Source organism: Miniopterus natalensis, chromosome 13 (genome assembly GCF_054644295.1).
Source record: "Miniopterus natalensis isolate mMinNat1 chromosome 13, mMinNat1.hap1, whole genome shotgun sequence".
Taxonomy (NCBI): domain Eukaryota; kingdom Metazoa; phylum Chordata; class Mammalia; order Chiroptera; family Miniopteridae; genus Miniopterus; species Miniopterus natalensis.
In genome coordinates, this window is record NC_142093.1 from 40,759,482 (window position 1) to 40,776,077 (window position 16,596).

The window sequence follows — 16,596 nt, forward strand, 5'->3', positions numbered from 1 at the left end:
ACCGGGAAGGGGAGAAGCAGCCTAGGAATGATGCTTCCTTCCCTCCCGGACCACTTCTCCCCCGGAGGCCAGGGCCTGCAGGGGAGAGGAGCAGTGGACAGGAGCTGCTGGGTCGGGCCTTCCCTGAAGCAACCTGCCGCGTGGCAGCCCCTCAGCAGCGCTGGCCTCGGGTCCTGCAGAGTCCGATGGGCTGAGGTGTGATGAGCACCTGTGAGAACCCCAAGTTGCACACAGCTGAAGAGAAGGGAATACAGGGGAGCTATTCTAACTCATATGGCCTAAGCCCTGTGGTCATTTAGGGAATGATCTTTATTCTCTCTCTTGTCCTTGAAACTTTCCAAGATTAGTTCCTCTGGCCTTCACAGCAGCATGGCTTGTGCTCTTAGCATCTCTGTACTTGGTTTATACCAGCTCCTCCTCAGGGGTTCTGTGATTGCTGCCCGTGGCCCTCGCCTCGTGAACTGGGTTCTGGCCACGAGGGAGCCAGGCTAGGCCCACAGGCCTCTCCCAGGCCCTGCTCCAGGGCAGCCACGCAGGGGGAGGGGCAGGGAGGCCAGCAGGCTGAGCAGAGCAGGCCCAGCCAGCTTTCCTGTCAGACAGGCGCTGCCAATTCGGAGCCAGACATCAGAACAGGTTTAACCAATTACCCGAGCGCCCCATCTGCTGTCTGGGGGGTGTGTGAGGGTGAGTGCATGTGAGGGTGTCTGGGAGTGTCTGGTCTGGGAGGGCTGTGGGCATGTGTGCATGACTGTGACTGTGTGGGTGGGTGTGGGCGGTCGGCTGTGCACGTGGGCAGTGTGTGGCTGCGTGTCCCAGTTGAACCCCGTCATTTGTCAAAGACTGTGGCTACCAGCTTATGGTCTTCCTGTCTCCCAAGACCTGGGGATCTACATGGGCAACCCACCCAGCACCCCAGACTCTCGTTTCCTCATCACCACCTACTCTCAAACCTTATCAGACCCCAGAATTGCAGCCGCTCTCAAATCCCACATTCAGACATCCTTTCCTATCAGACCCATGTTCTTCCTGCTGGCTCGCTCAGTTTTCCTCTACATCTGTGCTTTGACTTCATGGGACCCTCCTGGCCACAGGCTCCTCTGTTCTCTCTCCAACATCCTCTGTCCCACGTTTCTTAGTTGTACCAGCCTGGCAAAATCCCAAACTTGCTGTTTTCCTGCCTGCCCTTGCAGCTGAGTCTGTAAGGACATCAGGCAAGCTTTCTGGGTGGCACCACTGGAGGTCCGAGGTCCCACCCCTGTTGATAAATCCACTCCCGTTCTCCGCAGGGGACGTCTCAAGCGGTCATCCTTCCCCCATACCTCTTCTCTCCCGCCCCCTCAGCAGAGGACTTTCATCTTCAGAGAGAAAAAAGCAGCACTAGACAAGAACACCTTCATATCAGTCAGGGGCCTGGCAGGAGGAGACGATCCCTTCAAATGGGGCAGTTTGAGGAGAGTGAATAAAGGAATGATTAACGAATTTGGGGAAGCCAACAAGAGATGTTGCAGTGCCCCAAGGCTAGCAACAACGGGGAGCCCATACAGCCCTTAGGCCTGAAGAAGAAGGGGCAGGAGCAGTTATCAGAACCTGAGAGGGCAGCTGGATGGAGTGGGCCCCAGATGGGACTGTGGCCTTCAGTAGCAGGAGGCCCACACTGCAGGGGAGACCAGGGGAGAGAAATCTCCCAGTCTCACTCTCCTCCAGTCCTCCAGTTTCCTGCTGGTGACCCAGCGGTGGGAGCCCAACGGAGAGCTGGTGGAGAGGAATGCAGCGCTGATCTGGAGGGGCCAGGGAAGCTGCCCTCTCACCCTTCAACTTCCCACCCCCAAACCCATGTGGCCTGCATCCAATCCATCCTCTCCACCCACCTCCTGTTACCACCCAAGTCTCCTCTCTTCTCAAGGAGGGTTCTCCCCGCACCCCATGGGGACCTCACTCCTGGGTGGTTCTTCTTTCTCTTTTTTGCCTTTACAGGCTCTTCCACTCTCACCCATTAGAGTTTCGACAGGCCCAAGAGTCTCCCAGCGGTCTTGGCCCTGCAGCAGCTGGCCCACTTTCACCTCCAGTGTGCTGCCCCCTGTTCTCTAACAACTGAGCATTTGGCAGCTCAACCCTGGAGGGAGCCAGGGCCCTGCTGTACTGTCCCTCCCTCTGCCAGGCTTACCTGTGAAGACACCAGTTCAGGTGGCAGGGGACAGCCCCCTTCCCTCACTTCCTTGCAGGATTTGCATGGGCTCTTCAAGGGCGGTGTCTGCCGCCTCTGCCTGCTTGCCGATTTGTTCACCTTCTCTTTCCTCTTTGTTCTTTCCCTCCTTCTCTCCACCCCTCCTCAAGGCCCAGGGAACTGGGGGGTGGGGAGGTGGGGGCCCAGGTTCTTGCTCTAGCTGCAGGGGTCTCCTTGTGGGGAAGGAGCCAGACTCTGATCTTAGACAAGGCTGCCAGCAGCTACCTCACCTCCGGGCAGGGCCTGGAGAAGGGACACTGTATTTGGAGGCAGACACCTGGTATTGCAGGGAAGCATAGGCATGTGGGAGGTTAGGTCTTTTGGGGAGTGCCTGAGAGGTTCCTGTTCTGCAGGCTAATCAGTGCCACTGGGATGGGTGAGATGTCAGGAGCAGCAGCAGCTCTGGGAGACAGAGGGAATCTGCATTCTGAAATTGAGGCTGGGCTGCCTTGGGGAAGGGCCACTCATCACTGCCCTCATCCCCCAGCATTCTGACTCTCCTTCTAACCATGGCCTGAGTGGGAGGAGGGAGGCCCTAGGGGCCAACGAGTGCAAGCCACATTCCTGGAGTGTTAATGATCTCTGGGCCTGGCAGGAGCTGAGACCCCAGACCAGCTAAAAACAACAAACAGCTCCCAGGAGGGATTTGTGTCTGTCCTATGAGTCAAGGATTTCCGCCCACCAGGATGGGGGTTGTGGCCAGTGGGGCTCTTAGCAAAGAAATTCCCCAGAGAGCAGAAGCCCCCTGACCCAGAAGCATCACTTTGGAAACAGACCCTTCCCCCATCCCTTTCCCTCCTCCACCCTCCTAGGGAGGCCCAGTGCCCCTGACACTGGGGAGGGTGAGAGGGGAGCCTGGGTGAATTCTCACCTGGTCTTTCTAATCTCCTTACACCAGTCCAGGGAGTGATGCTGTTCTTGGCATTTTCTAGTTAAGGACACCAAGGCTCTATTAGAGAACATGCTCCACAAATATCTGACCCAGTGAGTGGGCAAATGAAGGAAGTGATGTCTAGATTTCAGAGTCAAGCTGGGGCTGGAATCAGGCTGGCCTGACCCCAACCATAGACCCCACCTCTACTACATGGTCATCCTGCCATGAGAGGCCATTGGCTTCTTCCTGCAATGGTGGAAGATGCTTGGAGGTCCCAGAGAAGAGGCCAGGTCTCACTCCTTCAGGAACTCTGGGGCTGCCTGGAAAAGGAAGAGCCAGAGCTATCAGGAGGCAGCCAAGGCCTGGCGGCCTTAGGAAGGGGCAGAGTTCCCAGGGCTGGTGCTGGGTACACTGTGGACATCAGGTAACTTTCCACTTGGCTCAAACCTTTCCTCCCTATGTAGCCTCTCTTAGCCCCCGGGCAGCCCAGAATGACCCCCACCCCACCCACTCCCACCACCAGTCTCCCTTCTAGCCCGTTGATAGAAATAATATGAGAATCTACCAAAATCCCTATCTACTCCAGTTCCTTGCAGTGGGGCCCTTAGCGCTCAGCAACTGCTCTGTAAAGGGGGTTCCTTTTGCAGAGTTGCATCATCCCGTTGTCCTGCTTCGTGTCCTCACGTGCTCTTTTGTCCTTTCTCTCCCCTTCCCTCTGGGTTTCCCAGAGGGCCTGACCCCTCCTGAGCCCGGGTCTTTCCATAAAGTCCTCAGCCAGCCCTTGGTTTGTTCCCACTGTATTTCCCTGCCCCTACCTCTCCCACCCATAATTCACAAAGCCAAGCCTTGATGCTTCAAATCCATCATTTATTGCCCACAGTTCATTAGTATTACATAAATCACAGAGAGTGAGACATTTTCTGAGAAGGTTAAAAAGACATTGCAAAGTAACCTGGGTATGACCAAGGCCCAGGGCTGGAATACCACCTTGCTTCTGTCCACTGGCCCATCTCCTCTCAGGACCCCACCCTATTGCCCTGGTAGAGGCCCAGGACAGGAACAGCCCCCCCCCCCCCAATCAGGACTCAAAAAGGAATGTTGGCCATCCTGACTCAGCAGCCATCCTGATATCTTGGGTTTTTGGTCCCTGCACATGTAGATTGTTCTCTGGAAATGGGAGAAGGGCATCCCCGAGCCTCCAGGAATGTTTGAAGTGACCAGAGGAGGGTTGGGCAGATACGCCAGAGAATCAGCTGCAGGTATGCCCTGTATTCTGGCACTGCTGGGCCAGCCCTGCCCTGACTCGGCCTCTTCCCCAGACATGAAACCACCTTCCCATGAGGCCTCCCTCTGGTCTCAGTGGGGAGGGGGGGGAGAGGGGGGGAGTGTATGTTAGCTGAAAGTTTCCCTTCGTGGTGTTTTCTGCAGCCAGACCAGGGCCTAGCAGCATGGCTCACTGAATCTCTGTCACCATCACCCTGAGCTATAAGGATCCTTTGCCACCAGCACCCCTGCCAGGACGAGCCCCCTTAAGTCACCTGAAATTGATTTCGGGAGCATGACCGGAAATCATCTGGGAGAAGTAAGTAGGCTATGAGATGCAGAGGCCACAGGGCTGGGCTGTGCGGGGTGGGGCTGGGCCAGGGCAGCCTGCACAGAAGGGAGTTGGAGAGATCGCATCTCTGCCAGGCCTCGGGAGGGGGTGGGAGTGGAGCTGGGGTGAGCAGTTTTGGTCCCAAGGTAAAGTGCACAAGAATAAGACCCGATGAGAGGTGGGGCAGGGTGAGCTTGAAGTGAGGTTTGCAAAAGAGGGCCCAGGCATGTCCAGCCCCAGCCACCGGCACATTCACGTTATGGCTGGAGTAACTCAGAAACACCTGCCCCTCCAAACCGTGGCACCCCTTCCCTCTGCTGTTTTGTCTTCCATGCTGTCTCTGCTTTCTCCCTTTCCTGATGTACAGTGGGCGGGCTGCCCCTTGGGAGAGTGGGAGGCCCTCAGGGCAGCACCCCGCAGAACTAGCTGGAGGCACCAGGGCCTGGCCAGGAGGTGAGGGAAGCAGGGACTTCCGGTGGGATGCATGGTGTCAGTGCCGGTAGAAAACCTCACCACAACTTCCCCACCCTAAGGAGAGCAGAGCTACCTGTGGCCAGGCCCTTGCTGCCCTGCACATATGTGTTCACCTACAGCCACGTCTCTCCCCAGGTGGCGTCGCCAGGGGAGGGGAGGCTCTGAAGCTGCATGTCGAAGGCTCACTCCAGTTAGGATCAGGTGAGGGGCACATTGAGACCCATGCTTCCTCTTTTGGGGGCCTTTTAGAAGAGGGATGACCCTCTTCACCCCCCTCAGGCCCTGATTTCCTCAGCAGAGCGCTCCTCTTTTCTGGGCCACTGTGGAAGGGAGATGGCAACCAGCAGCAAGGGGCTTCAGTGGCCAGTGCGGGATGAGAGGTGGCATGTGGTGTGGCCCCCCACTCAGCCCAGCATCCACGCTCCCTCCTCCTTCAGAGCTGTAAAGTATCTAGTGAAGGCCAGGTGCTCCCAGGATGTGGGGTCATGTACAGAACAGCAAAGTCCAGGTTCTGAGGCCAACTGCTGGCCATGCCCAAAGGGACCCGCCCCATTCCCAGTCCAGTGTCTGTGTTGGGATGTGCCTGGGATGACCAGCATCTGAGCAGGACAGGCAAAGACGGGATTTAGCTGGAAGAGCAGGTGGGAACCCCTGGATCCAGTCCTGTGGTTCCAGACAGGGAGTGGAGGCTCAGAGAAGGGAGTGGGCTTATCCAAGGTCACATAGCCAGCCAGAGCCAGCCCTGCAGTTCCTGGGTTGATGCTTCCTCTCAGATAGTTGCCTAGAGATCCGGCCTTTGTACTCTCAGGCATGACACCCTCCTGCTCAGGAAGCGGTGGGATGAGACAGGCAGCCTCGGTGGCTGGAGAGGCTTCCCTGCCGGCAGTCAGCCTGGCTCCAGCCCCACAGTCGGCCCAAATGCCCAGCTTCCAACCTGGTGCCTGGACGGAGGATCTTCCTGCAAAGGTCAGACTGCATGTCCATGGTTCCTGCCCAAAATCATTCCTTCTTGGGGCTTCTTGCTTGAAGCTGAGGTCATCTCAGGGGCCTCAAATATATCAGGGTTCCGTGAAGAGTGACACCAGCCCCAGTGTGTCACTGGCTTCATATAGAGGAAGTGGCTCTGCAGGTGTGGCTTGGATCTTGAAGGCCGGCCACACTCAGAGCCAGCTGCCCATGGACTCTTCCAGAGGCCTCCAGTGCTCCTTGATTTCCTGGGTCACCTCCTGAGGACCTTAGTCATAGCTGGTTCATCCTGCGAGTTGTAGACTGCCTCCCTTCCCTTCCCCAACCCTGCCCAACCCAGGGAGACATGGGTCTTGGCCACAATAGTATCTTCAATCTACCAGCCTGGCCACCACACCAGCCAGCTCGCAGGCCTACTCTTACTCCTACCACCATTCCACCTGCTAGCAGCATCTGGGCAGCTGCAACCAAGGCTTGATTCTGATAAAAAATTAAAACAAAACAAACAAACAAAAACATATAAAAGGATCCTAATTCTACCCTGTGGGCACTCTACAGTGTTTCAGCTTCACACATAATTGTGCTGAGTAGAGTTTTGACAACCCCACGTAAGGCCCAGAAATGCACTTGATTATTTTTGTAGGAAATGTATCAGAACTTCTCTCCCTTATGTTAACATGTGAATAGATTAGTCTCCCCACCACTGTGGATGGAGACCCCCCTCCCCCAGGTAGCCCAGGACTGGTGGGGTCAGCTTGCCCCTCCCTGTGGGTGCTGCTCCTGAGACTCCTTTCCCACCCCCAACTCGCCAGGCTGGACAATGCTGCATCCCCAGGCCAGCTGGCCACCACTCACAGCCCCTTGTTGTACACCACTGTCCGGCTGCTGGTGGCCCGGGCAATCTCAGGCTCTAACTGGGATGTTTCAATCTGAGGAGAGAGTAAGAACAGAGGGGGGAAAGGCAAGGGGGATGAGAGGGAAGGGGTGAGTGGGGAGTCTGGGAGTAGCAGTTAGGACTATTCTGGGGCCCACAGTTCTCCCCCTCTGCCCCTGGTACCTCCACCAGGGACCATGTGTGCCACCTAACATATCCTTAATTTTTTCTGCCCTCCTGCCAAGGGATTCACAGTATCTCTTCCCGCCCAGGTCTCGCTTTTTCCTCTGACAGTGTCCATGTGGGTGAACATCCTATACTCTGGCCTCTGAGTTCTGTATTTTTCTCTTAACCCAATGACCTTGTCCACCATGCTGCACAAATTCTCTCCCAGGGCCATACCCTGGACCTGGTCACCAACCAGGGCTGCTCTACTCAGATGCCTTAAATCCAAACCCTACTCTCTCAGACCCCGCTGTCCCCTATCATTCCAGCACCCCATTCACTCTCTCTGTTGGACTCCACAGACCTCTATCACTCCAGCACCCCATTCACTCTCCCTGTCTGTTTTTAGACCACCGAGACCTCAGGCCCCAGACTTCTTACAGTTCAGCTTCACATTCTCCCCCTCCAACCTGGACATGAGGGGCCATCACTTCAGCCACTCCTGAGCCCCAAGGTCCTCCCAACCCCAACTGGAAGAAGCTGTGCTTCGGAGGAAACTAATCATGCAGCCACCTTGTCTCCACTTGAACCTGACCACCTAATGGGGACCATTCAACATTCACTGTCCATAATTTTGGCTGGATTCTCACAGTGGCAACATCCCCACCTCCTGGCCACATTGCCGGTCACCTCCCTCTCCCATTCTCCAAAGAGGTCACCCCACCCTCAGCTCTCCACTCATCTCAAGCACATGTGCCTTCTAACTACCTCAGGGGAAAAATAGAAGGCATCAGAAGGAACCCATCAGTGTCCCATCATCAAACCTGCAACCTACTTGTGTCCATACTCTGCTCCACACCTGCTACCCTGCAGCAACCAACTACCCCTCCCCTCAGAAGTGGTCTCACCCTGAGCTCTACCTCCCCTGCCCACTCCAGAAGCCCACTCCTGCACTGTCCTCCCTCTTTCCCTTCTTTCCAGTTTGCTGACTCCTGCCCACCAGCATTTCAACACGGACAAGAACCTTCTGTCTTAGAAAATCTCCCCTTAGCCCCACACCACACTGTAGCTTCCGCCTGGTGTCTCCTCCCCAACAACCAAGTCTCTTTAGGGCATTGTCTAGAGTCGTAGTCATGGCACCTTCTTACCTCTCGCTGACTTGTCAACCCACCGGAAATCTGGCTTCTGCTCCCACATTCCACAAATAGCTTTTTCTCCAAGGTCACTGCTAACCCCCCCTTTTTTTGTGACACCCATTGGACACTTCTCTGGGTCCCTAGTTGGGCCTTCTTCCTTGCACACAGCCCCTGGGTGACCGTGCCTTCCTGGTGACGCCCAGATTTGAGGAGTCTCCAGCCACATTTCTCCCCAGAGTCTTGGGCCCATAACTGACTGCTTACTAGACCTTTCTATGGACATCTCTTAGGCACCTTAACTCAACCCATCTAAAATGGAACTGAATCAGCCCCTGCCCCAATCCAGCTCCCCATGCTGCCACCCAATGATACTCTGGCCAGAGAGACCTTGGGGCCCAGGCTCAAGGTGCCACAGACCAGCGCTGCCTGCAAAGAACTCAGTCTCACCCAGGCTGTGCATGTCAGAGGCCAGGCAAGAGGGAGTTTGATGTGGACTAGAGTGGAGGGCACGGCAGAGTTTCTGGAGAACAGGGACCCTTCCCTTGTAGTCCCTGGTAGCCCAACACCCAGGCTCTGCCCATATGAGAGGGCCAAAGAGACTAGAACTAGGCTCAAGGCTGGGGCTCTTCCCCACCCCCTCTCCTCAAACTACCTCCTCCCTCCCCACCCCTGCCGGCCTTGAGTCCCCTCCACTCCACCCGCTCCCCTCGTCCCCACGCTGCCAGTGACACAATGCACAGCGCCCACGCTTAAAAATCTAAATGCTTTTGAAAATGTTTAACCTAGTTAGACAAATTAGCAAAAATTTGTGCAAAACAATTTAGGTATTTAAAATATTCAATGTTTTTAAAAAACTGGAAAACTGTTCTTAGCTTTCAGCTGCAAAAACCAACAAAATATAACATCCCAGCAATCTTACCATGAGGTGTAACATAACCCTTCGGGAAAGCTGTTAAACAGCTACTGAGGCATCCTGGGAAATAGCACTTCATTTATTCAAATGCACATATGTCAGGCTTTTGCACCATATGTCATTCCAAGCTATTTACAGTAATAATTAAATCTTAATCAACGTTTAACCTCTGTAAAATGTTTGAAGAATCCTAATCACCCTTCAGACTGCACTAATGAAGGAGAAATATATAAACATAAAAGGAAAATGATGCATAGATATCACACTGGAAAGAACAGTAATTGCAAAATTGTATTTCTTTTAAATATAATCAGTAAATGATGTAAAGTAAGCCAAGGAGTATTTTAAGTTAAGACATCTTGGATGTCAGAGGTGTGAGCAGCTAATTTTGTTCTGCTACCCATAACAGATGTAGCATATTTTATTTTAGTGCCATTATTAGCAACTTCCCATGCCGGCTTTCACTGAAGCACTGAGGCCCGCATGAAAATCGGAGAGGCTGCTGCACACCACCACCGTGGAGGACCACGGGCCAGGGCCACGGCCACTCGGCTCACTCCCTGGAGAGGGCTGGCCCAGCTGGCCTTCCCAGTGGAGGCTGTCACAGGCCCAGGACCCCCAAGCTCCCCAGGCTCCCCACTGTGCTGAGGGCAGCAGGTAGGAGGAAAGCATGGGGGAGATGCAAGCAGTGAGAAGGTTCTGGGGGGAGGTGACCGAGGCACTCAGGAGCAGGGGCTTGGGGACAGAGCAGGCATTCCAGGCTTTTTCTCTCATTTCAATTCCATCAGTCTTCAGGTCAGCAGTTGTTTATGGCTGCCAAGTCCATACACCAAGGTTGGGCACACAGAGATGGAGAAGACCAGCCCATGCCCTTGAGAAGTTTAGGGGAAGAGTCAGATATAGAAGCAGATGGATCCCAGAGAGACAAAGTGCCATGGAAACGGGAGGGGGTGGAGTCAGCATGTACAAATGAAAGAATAAGGAAGGAAGACTTCTCAGAGGAGGTGGGCCAGGAAGGAAATGGAGGATTTTGATGAGAGGGCAAGAAAAGCTTGCTGGGTGAAGGAAAAGCATTAGCTGGCCAGCATGGCCTGTTTGCTGTGGGCAATGTTGGGCACGAGGGGCGTGTGGCAAGAAACGGAGGTGGGACTGGGATAGGCAGGTCTTTGTAGGCCATGTGGAGGTGTCAGCATTTTAGCTGAGGGCAATAAAGAACCGTGGAAGAATTCTGAGCGGGGGTGGGCTCCATTTTAGAAAGGTCTCTCTGGTGGGGGTGGGGATGGAAGATGGACTGGAGGTGTGGGGCAGCAGCTGTGGGAATCAGAGAGAGGTGCCAGGTCCTGCCCTAGGATGCTGCTCCTGTGGCTTAGAGAAGGGTGCACGCTGCGGATCCTTTCTGAAGATGAAACCCATAGGAGTTGATGACCAATCCCACGTGGGGGTAAGAGGGAGGTGTCGGGAATGACTGTGCCTTGGATGATTCCTAATTCTAGCTCAGGAACTGGGGTGGCTGGTTGTGCCATTTTCAGAGGCAGGGAACATGGGCGGGGGCGGGTCAGTGTGGGAGGGTGATAGGCTCGGGTTTGGCCATGATGAGCCCCCAGTTGGAGAGGCCTGAGAAGCAGACAGGTCCCAGGCTCTGGGGCTCTGGCCAGGAGTCTGGGCAGGAGAACGAGCCTGGGGTGTGTGAGCAGAGCTGGAGCCCCCGGAGTGGAGGAGCTTGCCCAGGAGAGCAGATGGAAGGGGAGGGTGCCAGGCCTGGGGAACAGGCACATTTGAGGGGTGGGTGTAGGGAACAAGCCCACGATGGAGGCCTTAGGAGACCAGCCCAAGGAGTGGAAGCAACAGCAGGGGGTGCCACAGGCACCAGGCAGCATGGACACCAGTCAAGCTGAGTTTTCTGGGTGGTCCCAGTAAGGGCTGAGAGACTTTGGTCTTGGCATCGGGATTTGGTGACCTCTGGAATCCAGATTTCCTAACATTTATGCTGACCCCAGTCACAGCCTCTCACTTCTGTCCTGGGCCAATGCAACTGGCCATTGGTAAAGACACTTCCAGCACTCTGGCCACAGCTGGAGATTGGATCAATGGCCCACCATCTTGAGGTTTCATGGGTGTCTGGACCACTAGGTTTCCTCACCACTGAGCTAGCAAGGGAGGATGGGGCAGGGACATCTGGGCTGTACCCCCACTTGAAGATCACCTGCTTGGGGTATGGGGCGTGTGTCCTCCATGGAAATCACATCCAGGGCCCTGCTGGTGAATAAATGTGACTCAGGTACTGGGTGAGGGCAATGGAGGGCCCTCCTGCAGCCCTAACCACCTCCAGAGTCCCTGAAGTAGGGATAAAGGGTTGTGTTCTTCTTTTGGGATCCCCCTGCTGTTTGGGGGACTCATGGGTAAGAAGCAGAAGTGGCTGTATGTGCCATGTCGGAAGCAAAATAAGTGGCATGGTGGCTGCAGTGGCACACAGGCAGGTGTGGTGGGAGGGAGATGCCAAGGTCCAGTGGGAGCAGTGGGTGCAGCAATAGAGCCCCAGGGCAGGGGCTTGGTGCTGACCCCTGAAGAGCCCTGAGGGGCCACCTCTGGGAAGAAGGTGACAAGGGGAGAGTGAACTAAGAAAGAAGTGGCCACAGGGAGGAGGGCTGATCTAGCCCCAGGCTGCCAGCTGGGGGCAGGCAGGAACCTGTGGGCCCCTCTGTTCATCTGGTGCACTCCTCCCCAGGCACTGATGGCCAGTCATCAGGGGCCCTTGAGGGAGGGAGTGTCTGGGATGGGGAGCCAGAGCTCTGGAGGGTGGGGGCTGCAGGCACCAGCGAGAAAGAGAAAGTTGGTACTGATGGTACCCCCAGGCCCAGAACTGGGAGTGCCATGAAGACATGGGCCTGCTGGGAACATGCCTACCCTGCCACCACGTAAGCAGTGTTGTCCTGCTAGCATTCCGTGACTCTGAGGCAGAACCTGAACCCTCACTCCGATTGCCGCCCCCCCAATATCAGAGCCCCAGCCCCATCCTCCAGACCCAACCAGGCCCTGCTGCCCCTCACAGCAGCTGTCTCTAGACTTCTGATTGCACCTAAGGTCAGAGGCAGCAAACATGAAGCACCACGTCCTGTATCCCCCAGCCTCCCCTGAGAACCCCAAGGGCCAGCTGGCCCCAGAGTCCCCTAGAGCAGCCTGATGGCCTGCCTTTGTGGCAGGGGAAGGGTTAACCCTGAACTATTTGCCTCTGTCCCCTGGCTCATCTTGGGTGGGGGGCCAGAGTCAGGAATGCATTTGGGGCCACCTCTGCCTCTGCAGCCTAGGAGCACACACACCTGCAGCCAGCGGCCAACGGATAGTTTACATATTTGAACCTGGAGCTAAGGTGCCGAGACATAAACAGGAAACTGGATCCCCAGCCTGTGCCCCATTCTCAGGGGCTTTTACCTACTACAAAGAACTTCCTCCTCCTTGCCTTTTTTCTGGTGGCTTTTCTGCCTCCTTTTCAAAGGCACAGGGCTGGGGGCTGGGGTGTTCAGCGTGACCCTGTGACACTGTTCAAAGCCTCCTCCTGTTCCTGGCCAAGGGTTTGGGCCTCTGAGGGTCCACAGGTGGCGACGACATTGACATGGGGTCCAATGCTCAGGCTGGGACCTGGCTGACCCTGGAGCCTGGCTGACCCTGTGTGTGTGTGCCTGAGGCCTCTGCCAGGCATGGAACCAACTTGCCTCCTGGGCAGCCACATCCCACCCTCTCTCACCAGGGCTGGGCAGGCCTCGGGTCTTGCTCAGACACACACATTCAGGCCCCACCTTTGGGGAAGCTATCCTGTGGTGGGCGGGGGGGGGGGGGGGGGGGTTAGGCTGGGGCTGAGGAGCAGCTGAGGCCTGAGCCTGGACCCCTGGGTCAGGCCTCTGGTGCTGGCTCTAGGCTCCCATTACCTCCCCAATGAATCTCAGACTTCTTTGCTGGACATTTGAGGCCTTCTGGAACCTTCTCCAGGTTCCTCACCAGTGGCTGTTCTCTATTTCCAGCACATTGTATGTTTAGGCTTTGAGGCCTGAGTCCAGCTATATCCTAATCTTCTAAGGCTGCCTCCTCCAGGAAGCCTCCCCTAATGTCCTCAGACCAAATCCCTGCTGCCACCTCTCGTGATCTTGGCACTTATTTCCATCTCCATCATATCCCCAGTCATAGGCCAATTTGTACACTAATCATCTGTGAAGAGAGGTCCCTCACCTCACCCCAGTGTGAGCCACTTGAAACACCTCAGTATCCCTGTGCCTTGTCACTATAGATCCTCAATAAAAGTTGAATCAAATTGAACCAAGCTCTCCAAGTGCAGGAATCCTGTCTTATCCTTTCCCTCTTCTGCTGTGCGATGTGCACCCAGTGCACCCCATTTTGGAGCTTTGCACTGTTCCTGAGTGCCCTCTGGTGGACCAATTTCAGAATCATTCTCTGTCCTAGGGGCCTCAGTTTTCCCATATGTGCAGTGGGAAGATTTTCAACCTCCTGGGGTTGGGATGCCAATAAATCAAGAAACGGATGGGAGAGTCCTTTGGAGGCTTAGATAACCTATGTGATGCTACATAAGGAAAGCAGGACCCTGTGGTTATCCTTGTGCCCAGGCCCAGTCTTGCTCGCCTGTATCTCCTCATGGCTCACAAGGCTGAGCCCTTGCTGTGGGCCACACATGTTCTAAACACTTTGCACATATCGATGCTTTTAATCTTCTCAACAGAAGCTTTGTACAACCAAGCCCCCTCCTGCCCTGTGCTGAATTCGTCTAGGTGTTCTAGAAGGTCCTAGAAAGAACTAGGGAGGGGTAGGCTGAGAGGAGGCCCCGCTGAGGCCTGTCACAGGGGCATGTGTGCGCATGTTCGAGCGTGTGCTTGTGTGTGGGCCTGTATGCACGCGCAGGTGCGGGGTGGGGGTGTGGGGAACAGGCAATATGACAGGTGGCGTTGGCGTTCCTGGCCTCCAAGCGGCTTTGCCATTCCCATCTATCCCTCCTGGGGGGTCCTGTGAGCAAACTCCAAGAAAGCAGCGGGCGGGGAGGCAGCAGATTTCTGATGGCAAAAATAGCCCACTTTGGAGTTCAGTAGGGACTGATTAAACCAGTAAATGAGAAAAACCCCAAACAAACATCTCTAAGCAAAGTAGGAGATGGATTTGCAACTGGAAGGGAGGAGGCCCCTGCTCTGGGAGATGGTGAGCGCCTGTGGGCTCAGGAGAAACACCATGTCCCCTAGGCATTGCCTCTGGCCTCACATCAGCCCTGAAGAGCAGAAGCAGGAACCAGTAAAATCAAGGTGAGCCCAGATGATCCACACTCTGTATTAGATGTTGACAGAGTGCCAGTGCTCAGCCTTAGAGACACCCTATGTATCGAGGGAAGGAGAAAGGAACTATTGTTCAGAAATGAGAGATGGGACATAGGAAACATACAGCACCAGAGTCTACACATGTGAGGCGAGACACATCCTAGTGGAGCTCATCAGGGAGGACTTCCTGGATGAGGGTCATTTATTGAACAGCTTGAATGAAGACCTGAGCTCATTCCCAACTCTTCCTAATTCTTGGTTGGGAGTTCAAATGCTTTTTCATAAAAGAGTGGCAAGTTGGAGAAGACATTTGCTTCTTTGTAGGTCACAGCTCCCAGCCAAGTTGGTTCATCAAAACCACCATTTTCCTCATGACTGGTGATGGGAAGAGAGATGGTAGAAGTTCTGGTACCTGCTGGGGGTACCATATTCTTTTCCTGTACAGGGATGCCATGCCTCTTTGTTTCTTAACTCTGAAAGCTGGCAGAGAAGGGAGGGGTGGAAATAGGGAGGGAGAGGGGGTGGCTGAGCCTGACCCTCAGGTACCTCATGTACAGCATGGCCTGATCTCTAAGCCACCCTCTGGGGCCAGGGCAAAATGTGGCTTGTGAATAGTGGGAGGACATAAAGAGGCCTTAGACTTCCTCAGAACATGCTTCTAGTGCCCTGGACCCTCCAGTGCTGAGGTGAGGAGGGGCTAGGCTGAGAAGAGGGCTGGGGGGTTAACAGGGCTGCCATGGAGGCTCCAGAGCAAGAAGGCCTGAGGGCTCTGATGATGTCTTTTCTTTCACTCAAGGTTTTTGGTAGAAGCTAGAGGGGCAGAGTGAGAGTGGGGAGAGGGTCCCCAGCTGAGATATCAGCAAAGGTCAAAGGGTAGGAGCCAATAAACCCACAAACACAGGGCAAACAGGCCCAACAGGATAAGATTCTGGCTGCAAGTGAACCTGACTCCTTGGCCCACGGGGCCCTGCAGAGCTGATGTGGGGAAGAGAGAGAGACACACACCCTTGGCCAGCCCACAGCCCTACAGAAGCAGCCTAGGGTTCCTCCTCCACCTGCAGCCCAACCAGAGGCATGCAGCCCCATTTTTCCTGTGCCCCCACCCCAGCCCCTATTGCTGCTGAGAGGCCTGAAGACGCCCAGTGAGAGATGTACAGAGGAAGGGTAGGCTCTGCCCATTCACAATTCGCATCATTCTCCAGCCAGGCCTCGCCCCGGAAGGGGACTCTCAGGGAGCACACCCATGCTGCAGACAAAACACCTGAGGGTCAGCATCTGACTTAAGGTCACACAGCCCTCTATTAGCAATCCCCACGCTAGGACCAGGGCCAGGTCTCCTGGTTTCACTTCCAGGATCCTAACGGGCAGAGCCAGGAAGAAACTGAGTTCCCACACCTTATCTTATGGCTGGGGAAACTGAGGTCTTGGAGGTCAAGACCAAGGTCATATGGATAGCTGAGGCTAAGGGATGCCAGCCCTAGGAGGGCTGGCCTGGGGGACATGGGGCAACCCTGACCTCGCCTAGGGACAGGACAGTCCACCAGTGGCCCGCATTCCCCTGAGCCTCACTCATCCACAGAAGAGCCCCACCTTTTCCTGTGGACATATTTCAACCTCACCAAATCAGCTAATTATTGACAGTTGGTGAAGAGGAGATTTCACTTTTTCCTCCTGTTAAACTGCTCCTAATTAGTTCCCTGTCACCACGGCTGGCTCGGCTGCCCGCCGCTTGCCGTTTGCGCCGTAATCCCGCTGCACAGTGCCTCATTAACCTTTTGCTCCTCTCCTGCCGCCTGCCAACAAGATGAAGACAAAAACAGATTGTCGAACAATGGCTCCGGCTTGTATGTGCAGCCCCATTCCCCAGCCCCCGAGCTCCCGGGGGGAGAGTGGGGGAAAAGAGAGGGGAATGGGGTTGGGGAAGAGCCCAAGAGGAATCAAGGAAGGGAGAAAGAGGCACAGACAGATAGAAACAGAAATAGGCAGGGATGCGGGGAGGGGATCTTGGCCAAGGTACTGCTTCTTGCTCTGGGAAGACATGAGGTTCATTAAATGGGATTAGATGCA

General features: G+C 55.1%; 1 protein-coding gene across 3 annotated transcripts in view; it reads right to left on the reverse strand.

Moving 5' to 3' along the window:
• Positions 1-6,902: 6,902 nt before the first annotated feature.
• The window catches only part of SFXN5 (sideroflexin 5), a 97,774-nt gene continuing 88,080 nt past the window's right edge, over positions 6,903-16,596 (reverse strand). For all 3 annotated transcript variants that reach the window (XM_087823631.1, XM_087823632.1, XM_016202590.2), the window contains one exon: positions 6,903-7,061. In XM_087823631.1, the coding sequence (XP_087679757.1) occupies positions 6,984-7,061 (78 nt within the window). In that variant the 3' untranslated portion in view covers positions 6,903-6,983. The remainder of the gene's footprint in view (positions 7,062-16,596) is intronic.